This window comes from Staurois parvus, unplaced genomic scaffold (genome assembly GCF_062004578.1).
Source record: "Staurois parvus isolate SC_StPar_1 unplaced genomic scaffold, SC_StPar_1.0 ptg000447l, whole genome shotgun sequence".
Taxonomy (NCBI): Eukaryota; Metazoa; Chordata; class Amphibia; order Anura; family Ranidae; genus Staurois; species Staurois parvus.
Window position 1 is genome coordinate 1148087 of NW_028318243.1, and position 24107 is coordinate 1172193.

The following is a 24107-nucleotide window of genomic DNA, read 5'->3' on the forward strand; positions in this document are numbered from 1 at the left end:
TTATTCATGGTTGGAATCCCCTGAAAGCAGCCCGAGTGTAAAAGTGAGTTATATTGCTTTCCATCACAGTATTTGTTGTTCTCTTGATTCTCCTAACATATACTGGTTGTTAATGTTTATTACTTCCCATAGAGGTCTACAGTAAAGCTGATCTCTGTGTTTTATTATAAAGTGTGTGCTTTTCATTGGTCCTTGCACTTACACTATTGCCAGGTGTGCCAGTGTGGGCTGAGACAGTTCTTGGGGTTGAAAGGAAGAGTGGCGGAGTGAACAAACTTAAGCAGCCCCTTCGGGGGTATCGCTACATGTGGGGGCTCGTCCGGGATTACTTGCTGCTCAATCACCCAACAACCACTCAAGCAGTGCCCTATACCAACTCCTAAGATGGACGTCGCAGCTGCGACCAAGTGGTGCAGCAGGGAAAATGCTTGCCCAGAACGGAGTGTAGTGGTCGAGTTCCCCAGAGAAATGGGGACCGAAGAACAGATTACCAAGATAGTGAATGCACTACCCACAGAGGGAAAGAAAACGTGGGTGATAGATGTGATACCCGCCTCAGACACCACCCTGGCATATGCCCTGCTAGAGTGGAAGAAGGGGATCCCTGACAGTTTCCAAGGAGCCAATATCCAAATAGAGGATGGGACAAGGCTCCAGTTACTTCAGTTGAACATCCCCAGGCCTAGTTGTGCAAAACCTGAGAGGGAAGAACCCCTGTCCCAGACACCTCTAGCCACCATAGGCCCGGAATTCCTCACTGCATTGGGGGACTTCATGTTAAAATGCCGCAAAGACCCCTCTCCATACACAGGGATGTATCGGAAGCTCCGATTCTTCTCGGGTAGGCAACCAATACCTACTGGGGAGGATGGCTTTGAAGAGTGGCTAGACCAAGCCATGCAAGCACTAAGTGAATGGGACATTCCTGAGGCCCACAAGAAACAGAGGATTACGGAGAGCCTAAGGGGCCCTGCATTGGAGGCCATTCGCAACCTAAAACTTAGCAAACAGGATTGCACTGCTCAGGGCTATCTAGATATTTTACAAGATGTATTTGGGCGCACTGAGAAGGCTTCAGACCTCATCTATCAGCTAGAGCATACCTACCAAAATGAAGGGGAGAAACTCTCCAGTTACATGGGACGTCTAGACAAGATAATACACCAAATTCTGCTAAAAAGGGGAATAGGCCCTGAAAGAGTAGATGAGGTTCGGGCGCAACAAGTCCTACGGGGAGCCAGGCCCCTAGACCCTATTGCCATTCTATTAAGAACTCGGCGAGATGGTGGCCTCCTGAACTATCCAGACTTGATCCGGACTGTGAGAGAGGAGGAAGCCATGTTGGATGACAAAGAGAGACAGTCAGACTCTGTTGTAGGGGTCCGGGTAGTCAATGTGGGAGGTGACACCCCTGAAGTTGAACTCCTTAAGACTCAGGTGTCCCAATTAATGGAGATGGTGACCTTACTAATGGCGGGACCGTCGGGTTTAGCAAGAGAGACGAGAGCAGTTTCTGAAAACCTGTCAGGAGTTGCCCCAACGCAAGCAACTAGTCCCACCATTCAAATGACCTGCTTTAATTGTGGAGGGACCGGACATGTCAGGAGAGTCTGTCCGAGCCCCAGGAAGCCTGAAGCTAAGCGCCAAAAACCGGCGGAAAACTTCAGAGGGCCCTGGTGAAGGAGCAACCCAGGGACCCCACCACCACAGCTAGCTCCACTCAACCAAGTAAAAGGGGGGCGAGGAGAAAATCTGGTCCTATCCAGAAGGACCCCACCATCCCTTACAAACAGCCTAGGGAAGATGCCACTTCACCTCAGGGAGTCAGTGCACACCTCAAACCTGGGAGTCAACCACAGCTTAGGCCGAATCAAAACTCCCCCAGGAGGGGAGTAAGGATAAGAACTGCAGAACAGAAGAAGACGGCTACCTGTTCACCACTCCCTGAGAATTTAGTGGGACCCTCCCCTGTCGTCCCGATTCAGGTAGAAGGGATTTATACCAGGGCTCTTCTGGACACCGGAGCCCAAGTAACCCTTCTGTATCGAGATTTCTATGACAAGCATCTGAAGCATTTGCCCTTGCAGAAGCTGGAAGATCTGGAAATATGGGGCATAGGAACCCAGAAGTTTCCCTATGATGGTTACGTATCGGTCAGACTAACTTTTGATCCTTCCATGACAGGGAAGGCTGAGACTTTTGAAGCCTTAGCCATCATCTGTCCCCGGCCGCCTGGGGCCAATAGGAGTTCCCTAATCATAGGGACGAACACCAATCTTGTCAGAAGGCTGTTGGCGCCATTGGTCGAAGAGCCCAATGATCAACCCACTTCTGTACATCCCATGCTGAGGCAAGCATATCAGCGCCTGGTACAAGAAAGGAGAACCCCAGCGGAAAGAATAGGGAAGATATGGCGCCTGGATCAACATGAGAAGGTGCTACAACCCGGAGAGGTGGCGTGTTTACAGGCATCAGTCAAATTGACCTGGAAGCAGCCAGGCCCCTTCATTGTCCTTGAGGCTGGTGGCTGTGAAGAGAACACAGGAGTGGAGATCCTCCCGGAGGTAGTGTCAACAAAAGCGCTACGGAGGAGCCACGGAAAGGTTTCGGTCAGTGTTCATAACCCAACTGCTGCCCCAGTGAAAATCCCAGCTCGGGTGCTGTTAGGACATGTGGATCCTGCAACTCCAATCTTGCCCACTGAGCTAGGGGACGGAAGAGAGAAAGAAATCCCTGTCGATGCGTTTTACCCAAGGAACACCCCCCTTTCCCCGGAATGGAGAGAGAGAGCGAAGAATCAACTCCTAGGGTGGCGGGCTGCATTCTCCAGAAGTGAGTTCGATGTGGGGTGTGCAGAGAGTGCCCATCATCGGATCCGGCTTCGAGAAGACGCTCCATTCAGGGAAAGGGTTCGACGAGTTCCATTGGGAGATTTGGAAGACCTGCGTGAGCAATTGGCAGAGTTGAAGAGGACAGGCATCATCAGAGAGTCCCGAAGCCCATACGCCTCTCCGATAGTGGTGGTCCGGAAGAAGAACGGATCTTTAAGATTGTGCATCGACTACCGGACGCTAAACCGAAGAACTGTTCCTGATCAGTATACCACCCCCAGGATAGAGGATGCTTTGCAAAGCCTATCAGGGGCAAAGTGGTTCAGTGTGCTGGACCTGAAGAATGGGTATTACCAGATCCCCATGCACCCAGAAGACCGAGAAAAGACCGCGTTCATAACCCCAATAGGGTTCTTTGAATTTGACCGGATGCCTCAAGGTTTGTGCAACTCTCCAGCCACCTTTCAAAGGCTGATGGAGAAGACGGTGGGTGACATGAATTTAATTGAAGTACTGGTGTACTTGGACGACATCATTGTGTTCGGGAAGACCCTAGAGGAACATGAGGAGAGATTGGAGAAGGTACTCAAGAGACTTCATGATGAGGGACTGAAGTTGTCTTTGGAGAAGTGCCAGTTTTACCAACCCTCGGTCAATTACCTGGGTCATATCGTATCTGCCGATGGAGTGGCCACTGACCCCAAGAAGCTGGAAGCTGTTACTTCGTGGCCGAGGCCCACAAATGTCACAGAGCTCAGATCTTTCCTGGGGTTTTGCTCCTATTATCGCAGATTCGTCCAGGGCTTCGCTCGGATAGCCCGTCCACTCAATGAACTGCTCAGAAACGAAGAAGACAATGATGATGCAGATCTTTCTAGACCTGCGAAGCCAGCAGTGGGACCCAGGAGGCCTAGGGAATCTATTCAAGGACAATGGACAACCCAGTGTGAAGAGGCCTTTGAACGGCTGAAAAAGAGTCTAACCACCGCTCCAATCCTGGCCTATGCAGACCCAGCCAAGCCGTATGAATTGCATGTGGATGCAAGTAGAGATGGGTTAGGGGGAGTCCTCTATCAAGAACAGAATGGATGCTTGCGACCTGTCGCCTATGTGAGTCGGGGTTTGGCGTCCGCTGAGAAGAACTACCCCACCCACAAGCTTGAATTCTTGGCCTTGAAGTGGGCAGTAGTGGACAAACTTCGAGATTACCTATATGGAGCAGAATTCGTGATAAAAACAGATAATAACCCCCTCACATACATTCTCACTACAGCTAAGCTGGATGCTACTGGCCACAGGTGGTTAGCTGCCTTATCGGAGTTCACTTTCAGCCTCAGTTATCGGCCAGGGATTGGGAATAGGGATGCAGATGCCTTATCCCGAAGACCTCACTGTTCCAAGGATTCCCCAGAAGAGTGGACTCAGGTGCCCTCTGAAGGGGTACGAGCCTTATGCCAAGGAGTGGAACACCGAACAAGAGGTGGGTCCAGGGCAGAAGACATTGGGATTTCGGCATCTGGCGTTCCCAGGTGTTATTGCAATGTCACCCAGGTTGGGGGTGAAGGCCTGCCCAAGCTTTCCAGGAAGGATCTGCGAAGAGATCAGTTGGAAGACCCCCTCTGCGGCCTAGTATTGAAGGCTTTAGAAAGCAAAAGCCCTGATTTGCTTCTTACATCGTCAAGGGAGGCCCGGCGGCTACATCATGAGTGGGATCGGCTACAGTTACGCCACGGAGTGGTCTACCGAAGGGGCCCCTCTGATGATCCTGAAGAGAAATGGCAGCTATTTTTGCCCGCAAAACACAGAGAAACGGTGCTGACTGCTCTCCATGATGACCATGGCCATCTGGGACCAGAAAGAACCTTTTGTTTGGTAAGAGACCGCTTCTACTGGCCCTGCATGCGGACAGAAGTTGAAAGTTACTGTCACTCCTGCATCCGATGTATTCAGAGGAAGACTCTGCCTCAACGAGCTGCCCCAATGGGCCACCTTCAAAGTCAGGGACCCATGGAGTTGGTGTGCATTGACTTCCTGTGCCTGGAGTCGGATCAGAGTGGACAGGGAAATATCCTGGTAGTGACTGACCATTTTACCAGGTATGCCCAGGCTTTTCCTGCTAGAGATCAGTTAGCATCAACTGTGGCAAAGATTTTAGTAGAAAGGTTCTTTGTGCATTACGGACTACCACAACGTATCCACTCAGACCAAGGGAGAGATTTCGAGAGCAATCTCATCAAGAGACTCTTGAGTCTACTAGGCATCCAAAAGTCGAGGACTACTCCATACCATCCTCAGGGAGATCCTCAGCCAGAGAGATTCAATCGTACCCTCCTGAATATGCTCGGGACTTTGACTTCAGTGCAAAAGCAACACTGGAGTAAGCATGTAGCAGCCATCGTACATGCCTACAATAGCACTGCCAACGACGCTACAGGATACTCTCCTTACCGGCTGATGTTCGGCCGGGAAGCTCGACTGCCAGTAGACTTGGCTTTTGGAACCTCTGTAGACCATACCTCTGCAGCTTCCCATAGAGGATATGTGGACCGCTTAAGGAAAAGCCTGAAGATTGCTTATGAGAAGGCTCAAGCCACCTCAGATGCCAGGGGACAGAGAAACAAAGAGAACTTTGATCTCAGAGTGCGAGTACAGGACTTACAATCTGGAGACAGAGTCTTACTGAGAAATCTGGGCATTCCTGGAAAACACAAGCTGGCGGATAGGTGGCGATCAGAGCCCTATGTCATCTGCAAACAATTGCCTGGATTGCCAGTTTACCAGATTCGACCGGAAAAGGGTGTTGGCCCACTCAAAACCTGGCACCGCAACCACCTTTTGCCTTTGTCAGATGCAGTCCGTCTACCATCACAATCTGATCCACAGTCTACCCCCTCAACTTCTCAGAGAACTAGACCTGTGACCAGGTCTCAACCCACACCACCTCCTGTAAATGAAGAGGACAGTGAGAGTGAGGAGGTAGGGACAGATTTGCTGTGGCCATCTGACATTTCCGAACCCACCACTCCTTGTTCCACTGGAGTGACTGACGTAGTTCCTCTTAGGCCAGAGGCTCCTGAATTTGTACCTCAGGCTCAACATACAGAAGATTTGCAAGAGCCTGAGCCTTCTCTACCCGAGTTAGAACCTGAAGACTCTGGGTCCATTGTTGCTGAGGGAGAAGACGTGGAGGAAGCTGAACTGGGAGAGACAGAGTGCGTTGAGCAAGAAGCAAGGGTTGATGAGTCAGTAGTGTCAGAACCAACATCGGAAGCAATGCCAGAACCATTGCTAGAGCCCAGAGAACAGAGAGAGCGTAGAGTTATTCAACCCCCAAAAAGACTGACATATGATGTGTTGGGTGAAAACTCTGAGGAAGTAGTACATGCTTCTAGAAGGAATCTCGTGACGCCTGGTTCTCCTACAGCAGTTTCGGTAGAGAACAGCCCCAACTCACCCCCTGGCACATCTGGTTGGGCCATTCCCATTAGTGTGGCCTATGGGCAGGACAACCCTCACTTTGCTACATGGTGGGAGGTTCCTCTGCCAGATTCTTATGCAAGTGTGAATAATTTAATTTCCTGTGTGTACTAATTTGTTTTCTCCGCGTGTATATATCAAGCATGTACCAGGTCAAGGATTGTTACTGCCTTTGGAGGACCAAAGGTTCTTTGGTGGGGGGAGTGTGTAGCAGGAGATATTAATCCTGTCTCATGGCTGTGATCTGCTGACTGGCCTCTCCTGTGTAACCTGACACTTGCCCTGACACAGACAAAGCAGTGAGGGATTTCAGCCCCCCCTTTCTCCTCTCAGACTGTAAGAGAGAGAGAGCCAATTATGAGAGCCATTAAAGGAGCCAATGTCAAGGACTCTTTCAAGCAGGAAGTGCAGCTGCAAAGCATTGTGGACGATGGAGTTTTGAACAGAAACGGCCTTATAGGCTAATATGGAGATAGAATTAAAAAAGAACCACGAAAGCCATCATGCTTAGGGAGAGTAGAGTGAAGGGGCCATCTTGGGTTTTCTCCTGAGGGAGAGGGAGATTGCATGTGGCAGGAGAGAGATTGGACCTGGCAAAGAAGTGCTGATGGGCAGTACACTGCATGCTTGGTGATCTGCATCAGACAAAGGAACATCCAAACTGAGAGAAGTGGTCTACAGTACAGTGCCTACACTGACAGTGTGAAGTGCTCCTCGTGAGGTGACCAGAGGAACCTGTCATTTTCAGGACGATCGTTTGGGCCTTTGTCACAGGATCTGGTGAGAGGGATTTCTCCCACTGTCATATGACAGGAACATTGCACACATACAGAGACATCATACCTTGCTCATATTCACCAGGCACTGGGTTGTGTAGATGGCCCTGCTGAACAGACACCGTGTTCACTTTGCTATACAAATACTGCCACAGGATTACAATTACACTTTAAGTGTTTAAGGAGTTTAAGTGCACCAACGAAAGTGGCTAGCTGAAGATTCCAACATTCATCCAGTTACAAAGAGACTGAAGTTACTGGTGCCATACGAGCACGCGCATGCGTAGTCAGGCCTCTATATTGCATGGTGTGTGAGGGAATAGCTTTACCTTGAAAGTAGCTATTAAGCATCAGTTGGGTACAGTGTTTTCCTATTGGGGTCATGGTGTCGGGGTTTAGAAGGAAGAAGTCTGACACAACAGAGAGTCATTCTTCTACTCTCCTCCTGCTTGGACATCATGGGGCCAAATTTATGAAGAGGAGTTAAATCCACTTTGAGGTTGCCATTTAAGTGTTTGCCTCTGCTCTTGGGGTTATTCATGGTTGGAATCCCCTGAAAGCAGCCCGAGTGTAAAAGTGAGTTATATTGCTTTCCATCACAGTATTTGTTGTTCTCTTGATTCTCCTAACATATACTGGTTGTTAATGTTTATTACTTCCCATAGAGGTCTACAGTAAAGCTGATCTCTGTGTTTTATTATAAAGTGTGTGCTTTTCATTGGTCCTTGCACTTACACTATTGCCAGGTGTGCCAGTGTGGGCTGAGACAGTTCTTGGGGTTGAAAGGAAGAGTGGCGGAGTGAACAAACTTAATCAGCCCCTTCGGGGGTATCGCTACACAAAGATGAAATATTTAGTTTTCAGTTTAACTCATGGATGGCATTGTGTGTCAGGGCTCTTTTGATCACTGAAAACAATCTCGGACTCCTGTGATAATTAGATTGGTCGGTGAGCCCAATTTAAAGAAAAACTACTAAAGGAGGGTGTTCCACATTATTAAGCAGAGCACCATTTTCAAGCAACATGGGGAAGAAAAAGGATCTCTCTGCTGCCGAAAAGAGTGAAATAGTTCAATGCCTTGGATGAGGTATGAAAACATTAGATATTTCACAAAACCTTAAGCGTGATCATCGCACTATGAAGAGATTTGTGGCTGATTCGGAGCACAGACGGGTTGGTGCAGATAAAGGCACATTGAGGAAGATTTCTGCCAGATCCATGCATCGGATCAAGAGAGCAGCTGCTAAAATACCATTACATAGCAGCAAACAGATATTTGAAGCTGCTGGTGCCTCTGGAGTCCCACGGACATCAAGGTGTAGAGTCCTCCAGAGTCTTGCAATTGTGCATAAACCTTCTATTCGGCCACCACTAACCAATGCTCACAAGCAAAAACGGCTGCATTGGGCAGAAAAATACATGAAGACTTATTTTCAAACAGTCCTGTTCACTAATGAGTGCCGTGCAACCCTGGATGGTCCAGATGGATGGAGTAGTGGATGGTTGGTGGACGGCCACCCTGTTCCAACAAGGCTGCAACGTCAGCAAGGCGGTGGTGGAGTCATGTTTTGGGCCGAAATCATGGGAACAGAGCTGGTCGGCCCCTTTAGGGTCCCCGAAGGTGTAAAGATGACCTCTGCAAAGTATGTGGAGTTTATGACTGACCACTTTCTTCCCTGGTACAGAAGGAAGAACTATGCTTTCCGTAATAAAATCATCTTCATGCGTGACAATGACCATCTCATGCTGCAAAGAATACCTCTGTATCAATGGCTGCTATGGGGATAAAAGGAGAGAAAGTCATGGTGTGGCCTCCATCCTCCCCTGACCTCAATCCTAATGAGAACCTTTGGAGCATCCTCAAGCAAAAGTTCTATGAGGGTGGGAGGCAGTTTACATCCAAACAGCAGCTCTGGGAGGCTATTCTGACATCTTGCAAACAAATTCAAGCAGAAACTGTCCAAAAACTCCCAAGTTCAATGGATGCAAGACTTGTGATCTGCTATCAGATAAGGGCTCCTATGTTACAATGTAACGTGACCGCTTCAAATGTTTACAAAGTTAAAATGTTGTTAAAAGTTTGATTGAAATAGCTTTTGATTTCAGTAAATATGCTGCAAACACAACAAATGACAATTTTCAGTTCTTTACAACCTATAAAGTGTTTTGAAACTTACTGTGCGGAATAATTTGGAACAAAAATCCTGTTATCATTAGGAGGTTTGTTCAATAAAATGTGAATTGTACTCTTAATAGTTGTAACAGAGAATTATGCTGACTGTTATTTACATCAATTATTTAGGGAAATGAGAAAAATATAATTTGCATAATAATTTGGTACAGGGTGTAGAACAATAATACGGGGATCCCAATACACAGTCTTTATTGCACTGCCCCCTGCTGGTAATCAGAGAAATAATCCTTCGTGGATAGCTTCTATACCGAAGAGTCAATTTTTGCGTCTAAGGCGTAAATCCACATGGAAGAAAAATACATTCTTACTATATTCTTCCCAAATACATTGACATATATTTCAAATACTACAAGTTTGGCCATATTCAATATATTTCAATATATTTGTGAATATATTGTTAACAATATATTCAGAACACACGCTGCTATATATATCAAAGTGTCATTTGGAATGCATTTACAAGTATATTTAAAAATCTATGTTGAAATGCATTTTTTAGATGTTCAAAATTATCTGGAAAATATGTTTTGAAAAATATATTTTTAAATATATGCCTTTGGAAAATATATTTTAATTTACATTTTTGGAATACAGGTTAAAATATATTCGAGTAGGCCAATATATTGTAAATATAGGTCGCAAGTATATTTTTTTTTTGAAAATATATTTCTCTTCCATAGGGGATATAATGATATCGATTTGGATAGAATTATATCAGAGGTAACTTGGAGGGACAGGAATTCATTATTAACAGAGATACCTAGATCATTTGCTGATCCTAACCCTTTGGGCCTCTCACTTATCACTTCCTTTTCTGCACAGCATTAGAAGGTAAAAAAAATCATCAAAAAACATTGGTCTGTGTTAAAGAACGATCGATTACTAGGCCCATCTTGCCCGAAAAGCCTTTAGTCGCTTTTAGGAGAGTTCCAAAATTGAGAAATAGAGTGACCCCTAACATTTACGATCCCCCTTTTTGCCCAGTATTTTTACATTACTATAAAGGTTTTTTTCCCTGTAGGAAGTGCAATATCCCACATGGAAGAAAAATATATTTTAAAAATATTCTTCCCAAATGCTACAATTTTGGCCATATTCAATGTACACTGCATGTTGAAATGCGTTTTTATTACAAAATATATGAAAAATATTTTTAAAAATAATTTCAAATACACTGTATGTCTTTAACCACTTCCCGACCGGCCGTTGCATATAAACGGCCGGACGGTGGCAGTGCAGGGTCGGGTGGCCGTTTATGAACGGCCTCCCCACACCCTGCTTGTGCGCGCTCCCTGGGAGCGCGCAGCACCGCGATCCGGTGCCCGCTGTGTCCTCCGGACACAGTGAAACACCGATCGTCGGACGGGACCTCTGTACGAGGTCCCGATCATGTGATCACTGATTGGCCAATCCGGTGCCCGCTGTGTCCTCCGGACACAGTGAAACACCGATCGTCGGACGGGACCTCTGTACGAGGTCCCGATCATGTGATCACTGATTGGCCAATCCCATGCAAAGTAGTAAGCAAGATGTCACTTGTGACATCATTGCTTACTACGTGTGAAATCTGTGAATGATCACAGAGGTCACATGGTACAAGGCTATTCACAACAGCCTTGTACCATGTGACAAGCTGTGACCAATCACAGCTCACTCAGTACTTCTCAATGAGTGCAGGAATGCACACAGAGAGAAAGAGAAATGATTGCTTTTACAACCTATATGGGTGTAAAAGCAATCATTGTAAAAAAAAAAATCTTCATCACCCCCCACAAGCAGTACAGTGTCACCATGGTGACACTGTACTGCTAGGGTGACAGTATGTAAAAAAAAATAAATAAATAAAAAATAATAATATAAAAAAATAAAATAAAAATGTAAAAAATTTTTTTAAAAATGATAATTTTTGGTTATAAACTAATTTGTTTTTTTTTTTTTTTTTTTACTAAAAAGATAACGAAATACATTTTGGCAAAGATTTATGATGAAATATTATTTATTTGCAAAATTTTATAAAAAAAACACTTTTGTTCAAAATTTCTGGACTTTTTCATTTACATAGCAAAAAAAAAAAAAAAATCACAGCAGTGAATAAATACCACCAAAATAAAGCTTTATCTGTCGCAAAAAAATGGTAAAAAATTAATTTGGGTACAGTGTTGCATGACTGCGCAATTGTCATTCAAAGTGTGATAGCGCTGAAAGCTGAAAATTGCCCTGGACAGGAAGGGGGTAAAAGTGTCCGGTCTGGAAGTGGTTAAGGATTGGCACCTTTGGGGAGGGGGGGGGCAGGTACCTGAATTTGACAGGTACCCGCTCCCACTTCTGCTGCGATCGCCTAGGCGATCGGAAGAAGTTATCCTCCTACCCTCCCTCCGCGTAGTCTTGTGGGACACGACAGGTCCCAGAAGACTACGGGACCATTCACAAAGCGCAGTGCGCGCATGCACAGTGGGCACCCGGCTGTGAAGCCGCAAGCTGTCACTGCCATGTGCTCACACTGAAGATGCCAGGGAGAGAAGACGGACAGGTGAAACCAGCGGTGGTGAGGACACCGAGGGACAGGTAAGTGTCTGTATTTTAAAAGTCAGCAGCTACAGTTTTTGTAACTGCTGACTTTTTTTTTTTTTTTTTCAGCTTGAACTCCGCTTTAAGCAATAAAAATGCCCCCGAGGGGTAAATGATGTAATTACACCCACAAAAAAAAGTTTTAATTTTAAATTAAAAATGAATATATTTAATTAATAATTAAAATAAAATAAAAAATGGAACAGAATAAAAATAAAATGACCTAAAAAAACAGCCAGGCGTCTCTGCAACACATCAAAAAATGGAAATATAAAAAAATACATTATACTTAATTAACAATAACTTAATTATTGTTAATAAAACAGTTAATGTCCCAATCGATATTCAAGCCGTATGGTACATGGGTCTGAAGGACATATACCCACTTAACCTCAGAACGAGATCTCTCTCTTTTGGCGTTACCACCTCTCCAACGAGGGATGAATTTATGACAAGGAAGGCAGCTCCTTCAGGGTTCTTATTATGGAAAAGGGCATAATGCCACAAAAACGATGCCATTGAAAAACCTTCCTAATGTTCGCCATATGTTCGTTAAAGCAAATATGTACTTCCCTAGTGGTGCGCCCTATATATTGTTTCCCACAAGGACAAATGAGCATATAGACTACATTCTTTGAATGGCAAGGGATAAAAGAATTAATGTCATAAGTCCTCAAAGTTTGAGTCAAACGGAAACTCGAGATCTTTTTATCTTTTAGTATAATAATTCTGCACATCCCATATGGAAGAAAAATATATTTGAAATACATTTTAAAAATATTCTTCCCAAATATATTGCCATATATTTGAAATGCTACAATTTTGGTCATATTCAATATATTTCAATAAATATATATATATATATATATATATATATATATATATATATATACACATATATATATATATATACATATATATATATATATATATATATATATATATATACATATATACACACTGCATGTTGAAATGCGTTTTTATTACAGAATATATGAAAAATATTTTTAAAAATACATTTCAAATATACCGTATGTCTTAAAAAATAGAAATCTACATTTTTGGAATGCATTTACAGATATGTTAACTTTTTTTATATGTTAAAAAAAATCTGAAGAATATATTTAAAAAATATATATATTTAAAAATATATATTTTAAATATATTCTTCAGATTATATGTAGATTTGCATTTTTAATGGGGAGCGGGGGACAAAGCATTAAAGTGGAACTTCCTTTTTTGGGTGGAACTCCGCTTTAATAGTTTTAATTTTAACCTTAGTGCTCACCTCTAGGGGGTTGAGACGTCTAATATTTATGCTTGGTTGAATATATTTCTCTGATTACCAGCAGGGGGCAGTGCAATAAAGATTGTGTATTGGGATCCCCGTATTATTGTTCTATTTCATTATCTTTGTGTCATGTTTCTTAGTGGTCCGCGTTGTTTATGTCCATGCCATAGCAATTTTGCTGTTGCAGTGGGTGCGACCAATCACAGCCGGTATTCTCTTTGGGATCTTCTTATATGTGCGTGGTGATGGACGTGTACCCCTAATCGCTGATGACATCATATCTGACGAAATGCGTCGGGTGGAGCTAGGGCGTACATCACTACACATGCACACATGCCTGTGGCCATCTTGTCCTTATACAGGACATTCCCCCCCCCGACCTCTCCATCACAACCAACAACGCCACCATCAGCCCCACCCCGCAAGCCAGAGTACTAGGTGTCATTCTAGACTCCAATCTGTCTTTCTAGCCCCAGATCCAATCGCAGACAAATTCATGTAGACTCCACCTCCGCAACATCTCCAAAATACGTCCGTTCCTAACCTCAGAAACTACAAAGCAATTTGTTCACTCCCTCATCATATCACGACTTGACTACTGTAACTCCCTCCTCGCCGGCCTATCCCAACACAGGCCATTTCCTGCTTCATTCTATCCTGAATTCTGCAGCCAGACTCATCCACCTTACCAACCGCTCCGTATCCGCCACCCCCCTCTGTCATTCCCTCTACCGGCTTCCGATTGCCCAACGCATACAATTCTAAATATTAACATTGACGTACAAAGCTGTTCATAACACTGCCCCAAACTACATCACCTACCTGATATCCATCTACCACCCACAACACACACTCCGCTCCTCACAAGACCTCCTTCTCTCCAGCTCCCTGGTCTCCTCCTCCCATGCCCGTCTCCAGGACTTCTTCAGGGCTTCCCCCATCCTTTGGAACTCACTACCCCAATCCATCAGACTGTCACCTACCCTCCTCACCTTTAGGCGCACCCTGAAAACCCATCTCTTCAGGAAAGCCTACCCCGCCCTCACATAATTGCCGATCTCCTCCACTCCTCCCACTACTCCATCCCCCACAGCTATTTCCTCCTGTCCCACTATCCCCTCCCTCCTAGATTGTGAGCTCCAAGGAGCAGGGCCCTCAAACCCCTTGTGCATTGTATTGTTATTGTTCTGTCTCATGTACTGTTTCCCATTATAATGTACAGCGCTGAGCAAACTGTTGGTGCTATATAAATCCTGTATTATAATAATAATAATACAGCGCTGCATTGGATTTTCTTTGATGTAAGTGCAATGGTTTAACACCTTCCCGTCCGGCCTATAGCAGATTGACAGCCGGGCGGGACACTCACCGTTGTGCCTGGGCGTCATATGATGTCCTGTCCAATTGAGCCGCGCAACAGCGCGATCTGTCACCGGCTGTGTCCACGGGACACAGCGGATGACACACCACTACACCGGCCTGTTGCCAGTGTCACGTGACCGCTGTGACCAATCACAGCAGATCACATATCAGTTGATTACAATGGATGGCTTCCTGCACACATGATTATCTATGGTCACTGGAGACACATGATTGGATTTATAAACATTTTTCTTTGGCACCGGGACTGATTTAATCACTTGACATTGGTTGTTTTTTCGCTTGTTTGTCATAATTTATTCACAATATATATAATTTTTGGTTATTAGTGCTGCACCTTCATATGCACATTTTTTTATCTTTTCAGTATCAGAATATAGTGCTGGCAGCTTATGTATTTTATTGACTAGCGCAGATTCTAATGCCATTTTCACTTGAATTCCAGCAACATACAGGTACATAGTTGGTCGTCAAGGGGTGGTTCTAGTGGTGCACCAAAATGAAAATTCAGGTGCCGAAACCTAACATTCAAAATGCACTTGGCCGAAAACCAAAACCGAAATGCGCAGTTTTTAAAAATGAATATATATTTTTAGGAAAAAAATACACTTTGATTAAAAAAAAAATATATATATATATATATATATACACCACAATTGTTTTTGTAAAATATGAAAGAGGATGTTATGGCGAGTAAATAGATACCCAACACGTCACGCTTTAAAATTGAGCAAGCCCGTGAAATGGCAAGAAACTGCGGTACTCAAAAATCTCCATTGGTGACGCTTTAAAAATTTCTCCAGGTTACCAGTGTAAAGTTACAGAGGAGGTCTAGTGCAAGAATTATTGCTCATGCTCTGATGTTCGTGGCAATACCTCACATCGTGTGCGGTTTGAACACAATTTACATATGTGGGTGTGGCCTATGTATGCGTTCACCACTACGTGCGAGCACGGGGTTACGGGAGCACTTTAAACTTTTAAAAGAAAATGTATTTAATGTTTTTTGGGGGGTTTTTTTTGCACTGTTCCTTTAAAAAAATTGTAGTGAATTTTATTCTTATTACAAGAAATGCATGCATCCCTTGTGATAGAAATAATTAGTGACAGGTCCTCTTTATGGAGAGATGTGGGGTCAATAAGACCTCGTATCTCTCCTCTGCAATGTAAAGCATTGGGGGAAAAAAAAAAAGCATTGATCTAAAAAAAAAAAAAGAAAAAAGGGGGGCAGGAACAGGAAGTGACTCCATCCTCCGAGGGCATAGAGATGAGTGGCAGCCATCTTTCCTTCACTCATCTCTATGCCCAGCGCCGGGATCGATGGTTTCTCAGGTATGGCTGAGAACTGCCGAGTGGCTGAAAGGGCTGTTTTCGGACGAAACGGTTTGGCCACGGAATTTTTGGTGCATCCCTAGGTGGATGAGTGCTTTGGATGGAAATATCTCTTACCGGGACTACACAGGGCTGTGCTTCGCTTCTCTTCTGAAAAACAATAATAATAGATGTTATCTACACCGGATTACCTTTGTTACAGCATGCAAGTCACACACACACACACTGCACTCCAGCCTCACTCCTTTGTGTTTACAGGTAGGTCAAATTTACACTAGCCACAGTGCCCGCCACCCCTCTGAAAAGTGATCTGTGGTGGGTCACCTTTCAGAGGTGTTTGACAGGCAGTGAGAAGGTAAAATGTTGCCTTCTCACCATCTGTTTTAAACCTGTAAATGCTGCCCTACCATGCTGCAAATGCATTCATTAAACACAGTAGTGGCCCCATTTTCTTGAATGGGGGGATCGTCTTTGCTGCAGTCATGGCATATGTGTAGCATCCTCATAGTCAGCTAGACCTCAGTTGTTAGCTAGGAGGGCCGGGTAGCAGCCTGGGTGTGATGGCTAGCAGGGGTCAAATCATGGTCAGATCTGAGAGGCTCTGCAGACTAGTCCTTTGGAATTTCCCCACACTCTATAACTTTGGACAAAGGTCTAAAGGCAGTGGGTGGATTTGAAGAGTGGCTGATCTGCACTTTTGAAGGATCCTGGCCGATCTCCAATAGGAGGCTTGGCAAGGGGCCAGGACAGCCCTTAAAAGAGTGAGAGCCTGCTCAGTTGTTCGGGTGGAGGACAGAGAGAGAATGTTAGGCTGAAGGCAGGAGCCTGGGATGAGGCCCAGATGGGGAGAGGGGCTCACCTACAGGCAGTGGAGCTGGGAAGTACGAAAACGCAGACCCTCACCGGTCACCAGAGCGAGGACCACCTGCATGTCAGAGAGGGACTGGACCAGCGGGAAAGCCTGGATACAGCCACCAACCCACCAGCCGTACAGGAGAAGGATTGAGTGAGAAGACCTGCACTCCCTGGGCCTGATAGGCGAAGGAGCATTCTGGTAGGAAACCAGATTCACCACCTACTGGGGCTGTCTAATGTCTTAAAGCCACAAGCACTGGATCTCCTGCTCAGGGATACCTCCAGACAGCTGGGTAAAGAAACATTTATCTGGGGTCTGGGGTGTTACTACGGAGATGCTGGCTAGCCTTTCCATAGAAACTGTGTTGCAGTAGAGACTTGTAAATAGTCCCAAGACGTTGTCCCCAGTTCATCGGTTCCATTGGGCATCCCAGTATACTTCCTTACCCCATCCAAGCTGAAATCCCCCTAAAAAAAAACCCATCAAAAACAAGCTCAAGGACTGACTTCTGACTCCTGGATGCAAATCTGTGGAAAGTGCGTGTTGCCTGGCTATGCAGAAGTATAGGGGAACCCAAATACTCAGCAACAAATAGGGGGTTAGTGCTACATATGTACACCCCTGTCTGGCTGCCTTTGTAGCTCAAGGGGGCAGCCAGACGGGTGGCTGTAGCAGTAAAAACACTGGTCAACCACCTGTTTTTAACACTTCCCAACCAGAAGTGTAAGCAAGCCCTAAGAGTATGACCACAATGTCCAGTACATTTTGTAACCTGAAATCCTTGGTCAGTCACACCCCTTCTCCTTCTGATCAACCGGACAGTGAAATCAGTTACAAATCAGAGAATGTGGGGGTACATGACTGCAGGGACAATCTGATCGGGCTTCAAATGTTCCAACTTACTAAACACCCTTAGTTCCCATATAAATTGCAGCCGGAAAGGTGACTAGCACCCTAGGTAAGCTTTCCAAAGGGGATGTCCTCCAACTCCAATCACCGTGTACCCCCATGTAGATGTTATTACATACATTCAGAATCAGGATTGTAAAGGAGCGGCACACCCCAAAGTAATAACTTACATATAGGTGTAGCCTGGTTGGCTGAGTCAGCCCCCTGACTTCTCGGTTTTGGATACTATAGGCAGTGAGATCTTCCTTCAATAATTCAAGAATCTTGTGATGGGAGTCACTTTGGGTGGAGGGCCCATGGAACCCAGCTTACTTTGGAGAGGTGGGGAGACCTGTCTTAGCTTCCCATATCCCTCTTATGTGTAAGTCACCCTGTGCCTGTTAGGGGTACAGGGTGATCTGTCCTAATATTGTGTAGACATGTGTAGGAGATAGGTGGGGTGGGGGTTGTGGATTGTTTGGCGTTGTGTTGCTGCATCCCATTGTTCTATTGTGTGTCTGGATTGGGAGTAAACTATTATGGGATGTATGTGTTTATGTGCATTAGCTTAGTTGGGGGGGGGGGTCTCCAGCAGCCCTCCCTTCTGATGGGACTGTCTGCTGGTGTGCAGTTTGTATACCTGTGTGTCTCTTGTTACTAAATGTAGATTGCCCCGCCCCGTGTCATTATACAGGAAGGGGGGACTGTCCCCTGAGTGTATATATCTTGTATCTGTGTTCAAATAAACTAGTCTACCTTCTGGATTACTTCAAATCTGGTGTCGTCTGGGTCTTGAGGCAACAATGGCCAGAGTCACTGGTATCGTGTTCAGAGCCTGAGAAGCAGCTTCTTGACGGAGATACCAGTCGTTGGTGTCTGGGGTCTGTTACAACTCTATTCAAACTCACCTAAGAATTTTGGGTGTTCTTGCCCTCCAAAATATAAATAAAAACATTCTTTAGGGACGGAGGGAGCCCCCCATAGTGGTCACAGGTGATTTAGGTTCAGCTTTAGCTTTTTCCAGGTATTCAGATGTTCCCCAGCTCCTCGGGGGTGGGCACTAGGCTGTTATTGTTTCTAGCAGAAGAACTTTCTTTCTAGGATTAATCTCACCATGTTCCATACCTAAGGTGTCACATACCTGGTGGAGGAGCCTGATGTGGAGATGAGGGCGTCCTCTTACAACTACTGCTCGGGCGGATCAAATAAAGGGAGCAAGCAAGTGGGCAGTCCAAATTCAGGCCAGAAGTCAGCAACCATAGGCAGATAGCAGAGGAACAGGCAAGGCGTAGTTAAAGGGTAAGCTGGGTCGGTGCAGGCGGAGTTCAAGCAAAGTCAAGACAGGTCAGGTTGGCAACAGGATGAGGATACAATGGACAGCAAGCAATCAGAAGGTGGTAGACCAGAAGGCAAGGACTCCTAGTGCAGCCAGTTCGGTGACAGGCGCACACGCTGGCGGGCACCCGGCACTGGCGCATAGATGTGCGCCTGGGCATTCTCTCTTCTCCCTGACACAACGAATGATAAATTCTGAATTTTGGCTTGGTCACTCCGAACCTTTGCCGTCAGGAAAGCCTGCATACGGGATCAGTGTTTCCCTTTTTCAAAGTAAATGAAAGGTTATCTTAACTGGCTTATATTTTACCATTCTTGGTTCTTCCCTCCCCCTTCAGTAACATGCTAATTACATTTTTCATTAAGCCTGTTTTCATTATATACTTTTTTTTTTTTTACACTCAGTGCTTTTGCACGAAACGCGTCAGCTGGGAGCCTACCGCGCTGACGTCACACACTGCCGAGGCCGTGTGCTGGGCCGGTGGCCATCTTGGTTTTCTGTCATCCAGTGCTTTACAGATGCTGAGAGCTCATTTTACCTCGTTTTACTTATGACTCAATAAATAACTACACTGTACTAGCAATTTTTTGTTTGGTGGCTTATTTTGAGCCATTCAAGGTGGATACTTACCGCGCCTGGCGTAATAATTACCTGGTGTAAGCTAAGTCAAGGAGCAGTCCCTGTATGCTGTGAGGGTCTGAGCTGTGAGGTCTGGAGCAGGAGAGGACTGACCATTTGGAAACTCGGACACTGCTCGAGGGCCCGGGGTCAGTAGGGGGCCCCATGAGATGCCCCTGGTACCTTTTTCAGAGGCTTTTTTGAGTTTGGGCAAGGACACAGGGGCCCCATGATCCCCTATTGCCCGGGGGCCCCATGAGTTGTCAGTCCGCCCCTGGTCTGGAGTGTCTTTCCTGTGTGCGTGGTGTACCAGTGGAGCCCCTTATCCCCGCCAGTACTCTGATGACCACCAGTGCCTTTCCAGATATTACACTACATGTGCATTAACCTCTTCATGCCAGCCGAACGCAAATGTGCGGCCTTCCGGCGTCTGGGCCGCACATTTGCGTTCTATTAAAAAAGGGTATATGTGCCGAGAGCGCGCACCCTGCACGCTCCCAGCACACATGTCCGGTACTCATGGAAAGGTCCCGATCTCCTCTTTCGATCGGGACCTTTCCCGATCATGTGACCGCCGTGACTACACGTGACGGCGGTCACATGAACCCTAAACCCCGCCCGTCCTGCCTCCCGTCTTCTGAAACTTTTAAAGGGCCGGGAGGTGCCGACGTGAAGGGGTTAATACTGTGCTTCCGGTGAGTGCAAGCACACCTCATTTCCTTACCACCGAGGTCACAAGCACCTATTTTCATGCATTGCTTATGAGGACGGCCTGTATCCCAAGACACCTGAATATTGTCACGTTACCCGTTTTTCTCTGCTTCTAGCAGACGTTTATGATATACGTTTATGTGTCAAGTATTTTCGTCACATCTTTGACGACACATCATTTGTCACTTTACATAGCGCTTTAATTGGCGCCTGATCTAATCGCTGGTCACTTTCATTTATGATTGTATATTATTTTAGCGCTGCATTTTATATTATTGAAAGTCATGTCATCACTGGGCCTCTGTGCTTCTCTACAACAGAATAAACTCTCCAGCGCTCCTGGGATCAAATGCCACAGGAAAGCCAAGGGAACCAGGACCAAATTCGCCTATGGATAGCCTTTCGGAGATGCTGCCCTCCTCAGATGGGGAAATCAACAACTGAAAAAAAGAGCAAACAGGAGGTGCACACCCCTAGTACATTATCCAAGGAAAGCTCTGAGAAAAGGGACTCGTCCTCGAAACGCGTCAGATATCCGACCACACTGACAGTCAGACACCCCGCCATTGTTATGGCCATCTCCACCGTTCTACTAAGCTGTACATTTATGCTATGTTTGTGAGTATATTATTATTATACAGGATTTATATAGCACTAGCAGTTTGCTGAGCGCTTTACAATATAACGGGAGACAATACAGCAACAATACAGTTCAATACAAGAGGGATAGGAGGGCCCTGATCCTGGGAGCTTACAATCTAGGAGGGAGGGGCTAGAGTATATTTTTTCATTCTTTGTTATATTATAATAAACCTTGGATACTGCACTAGGGGTGTGCGCCTCCTGTTTGCTCTTCTTTTTTCTCTATGGTTCTCTATGCAATGCAGGAAAATCATGGCTGGTGGGAGGGGCTAGCAGGGTGCTGTACATACCTTTCTGAAAACATCATAGAACCCTGGCTTAGTACACCTCTCAAGAGTCCTCAGCCCTGATGCAAGCAGGGGGCTAGTTCTTGCCAAAAGGCCTATATGGGTGGATGTTTGGAGGAGTGGGAATTCCTGGGCAGACTGTATGTGCATGCAGACCGTCCTCGGTAACGCCAACATGTGATGTTGAACCTTCACAATTGGAAGAACTGAAATTAAAAAGATAGAAAGAGGCGGGCCAGGAACAGTCAGGCGGGGGAGAAAAGAACTAGCTGGTGCTAGGCGTCCTCCAGCCAGGAAATGAAGCGGGATCTATCTGACTTGCTACAGCTTTTAGAGCACATTGTGGGAAGCTCGCAGTGTGCAGCAAAATTGGAATTAGCATGCTCAGTTCAGGAGAGGAGTCGATACAACTGGTGCAAGACTGAATGGAAGACTGGGGGTCATCTCCTCCTGGTGTACACAGACGGTTTTAGATGCCAACCAGGGGCAGACTGACCATTTGGAAACTTGGGCACTGCCCGAGGGCCCAGGGTCTGTAGGGGGCCCCATGAGATGCCCCTGGTACCTTTCTCATAGGCTTTTTTGAGTTTGGGCGAGGACACGGGCCCCATGATCCCCTATTGCCCGGGGGCCCCATGAGTTGGCAGTCCGCCCCTGATGCCAACCCAACCTCCATATACCTACCTCCTAGGTAAGCACAGTTGAAGTAGCTGCACAATTCACAGGTACTGTTCAGAATATAGAAGTTTCCTTCCTTCCTCACGTAATGGAACTTCTCAGCCACGGGAATCAGCACTTCCTGCTCCTTGGGATAAGCAGAAATTTTGTGGATGTCAACTCCAAAACAAGTCGTGATTTCGAAGAAGAGTCCTCCATGGTAAGCTTTAGCCACTTCAATGTTCAAGGAGGAAGAAGTGAACCTCCCAAACCTCAGAACCGTCTCGGACACCTCAAATGTCTTGTCGGTGCCCCGGTAGGCCGTGTGCCGCTTCCTAGAGTTCTTCTTCATGAGCTGTAAAGCTCTGGTGATGTAAAAGTGAAGGGCCTTATAGTGGAAGTTCAGCATGTAGTCTTCTCGGGATTTCCCCGCCAAGCTGACGTTCCTGTTGAAGGCTTTGTAGATGGGGTCACCTTCAGGCCAGTCTGTGGTGTAGACAGTGATGGCAATCCCAAACTCATCCAGAAAGCCAGCAGGGATACGAAGTTTTGGCTTCAATCTATTCCATTGCTCCTCTGCGCGGTTCCACGCGGCACCAAATGCTAAGTTCATGGACTTCTCCAGGGTCAGGACCTTTGACATCACATCGGTCTCCAGGACTTCTTCACAGCCTTTGTACTGGTCATCAAATGCATTGAACATGAAGTCCAGGTTCAGGGGATTACACAGGGCCTGTCCATAATAAAATCTAAATTAGTTACTTCTTTGTAGTATCAATTAAGTCATTTAGATCCAAAAACCAATAAAAATACAAATTAAGCCCACACAACAGTGAAAAAAAATATACTGCCAGCATGCACTTTTTGTGTATCACTCACAGCAAGATAATTCTTGCGAGTGTGATGACGTCACCAGCTTTGCTCTGCCCTTGCAAGTTACGTCCATGGGTGGGGACTTCTTCAGAGGCTGGTCGTAATTTAGATCCAAACTGCACACAAATATGGACCCTGGTACCCCAAAGCTACTACATAACAAACACTATACTGAAATTTAACCCCTTGACGCCGATCACACACAAATATGCGGCCTATCGGCATCTGAGCCATGACACCGAGCGGCCGCATATTTGCATGCAATTAAAAAATACATATGCCCTACTCGCTCCCAGCACATATGTCCACTACTCCCGGAAAGGTCCCGATCTCCCCTTTCAATCGGGATCTTTTCTGATCATGTGACCGCCGTAACGGCAAATCACGGCGGTCACATGACCCTAAAACCCCGCCTTCTGAAACTCTTAAAGGGCCGGCACCAAGAGGTTAAAAATACCCAGTTAGAGACAAACATTTAAATCTTAATGCTATCCAGTACAACAGTCCTTGCTGGAGATGTCTCCTACTGGGAAACAGAATGATTTAATAAAGATTTGTATAGATTTTTAATACATATATGTATCCTCTTGTTGCCCACATATCACACATATGTACCGGCAAAGAGGGTGGGCTTCAACACGCACATGCTGTCCAATGGCTCACCAAGGATTCTGTACTGAGAGCATGCTCACTGCATAGAGACTGAGCTGACAAAAGCAACTCCTGGTCACTAGTAATGACTGACTTGCTGGCTTCAGATCATGTGATAAGTATGGCAGCCAATCACAGTGGTCACATGATGGAGCAGACTGTCCCACCCACAAGGAGTCCAATGGCTCACCAAGGCTTCTGTACTGAGAGCATGCTCACTGCATAGAGACCAAGCTGACAAAAGCAACTCCTGGTCACTAGTAATGACTGACTTGCTGGCTCCAGATCATGTGATAAGTATGGCAGCCAATCACAGTGGTCACATGATGGAGCAGACTGTCCCACCCACAAGGAGTCCAATGGCTCACCAAGGCTTCTGTACTGAGAGCATGCTCACTGCATAGAGACCAAGCTGACAAAAGCAACTCCTGGTCACTAGTAATGACTGACTTGCTGGCTCCAGATCATGTGATAAGTATGGCAGCCAATCACAGTGGTCACATGATGGAGCAGACTGTCCCACCCACAAGGAGTATAATGGTCTATTACACCTCGGGTGGGATGGTCTGCTTGATCAAAACATCCTGTCTCCGGTGGTCTGCCCAGCTGGGTACATGGTTCACATACATCTAAAACACTGACTATTGGGCAGTTTTCCTTTCAATTCCTGTCAGGACAGGAAATTAAGTGACATTTTTCCACTGTAAAAGTCGACAAAAACAAACATTTTTATTTTTTT

The 24107-nt window shown here is 45.8% G+C and overlaps 1 protein-coding gene across 1 annotated transcript in view; it reads right to left on the bottom strand.

The window, feature by feature from the left end:
• The window catches only part of LOC149453593 (ecto-ADP-ribosyltransferase 5-like), a 49997-nt gene that overhangs the window by 6908 nt on the left and 18982 nt on the right, over positions 1-24107 (bottom strand). Inside the window, exons 4-5 of the mRNA XM_089688159.1 lie at positions 21872-22577; positions 15967-15999 (exon numbers count right to left, since the gene is read on the bottom strand). Coding sequence (XP_089544285.1) covers positions 15967-15999; positions 21872-22577 — 739 coding nt within the window. The remainder of the gene's footprint in view (positions 1-15966; positions 16000-21871; positions 22578-24107) is intronic.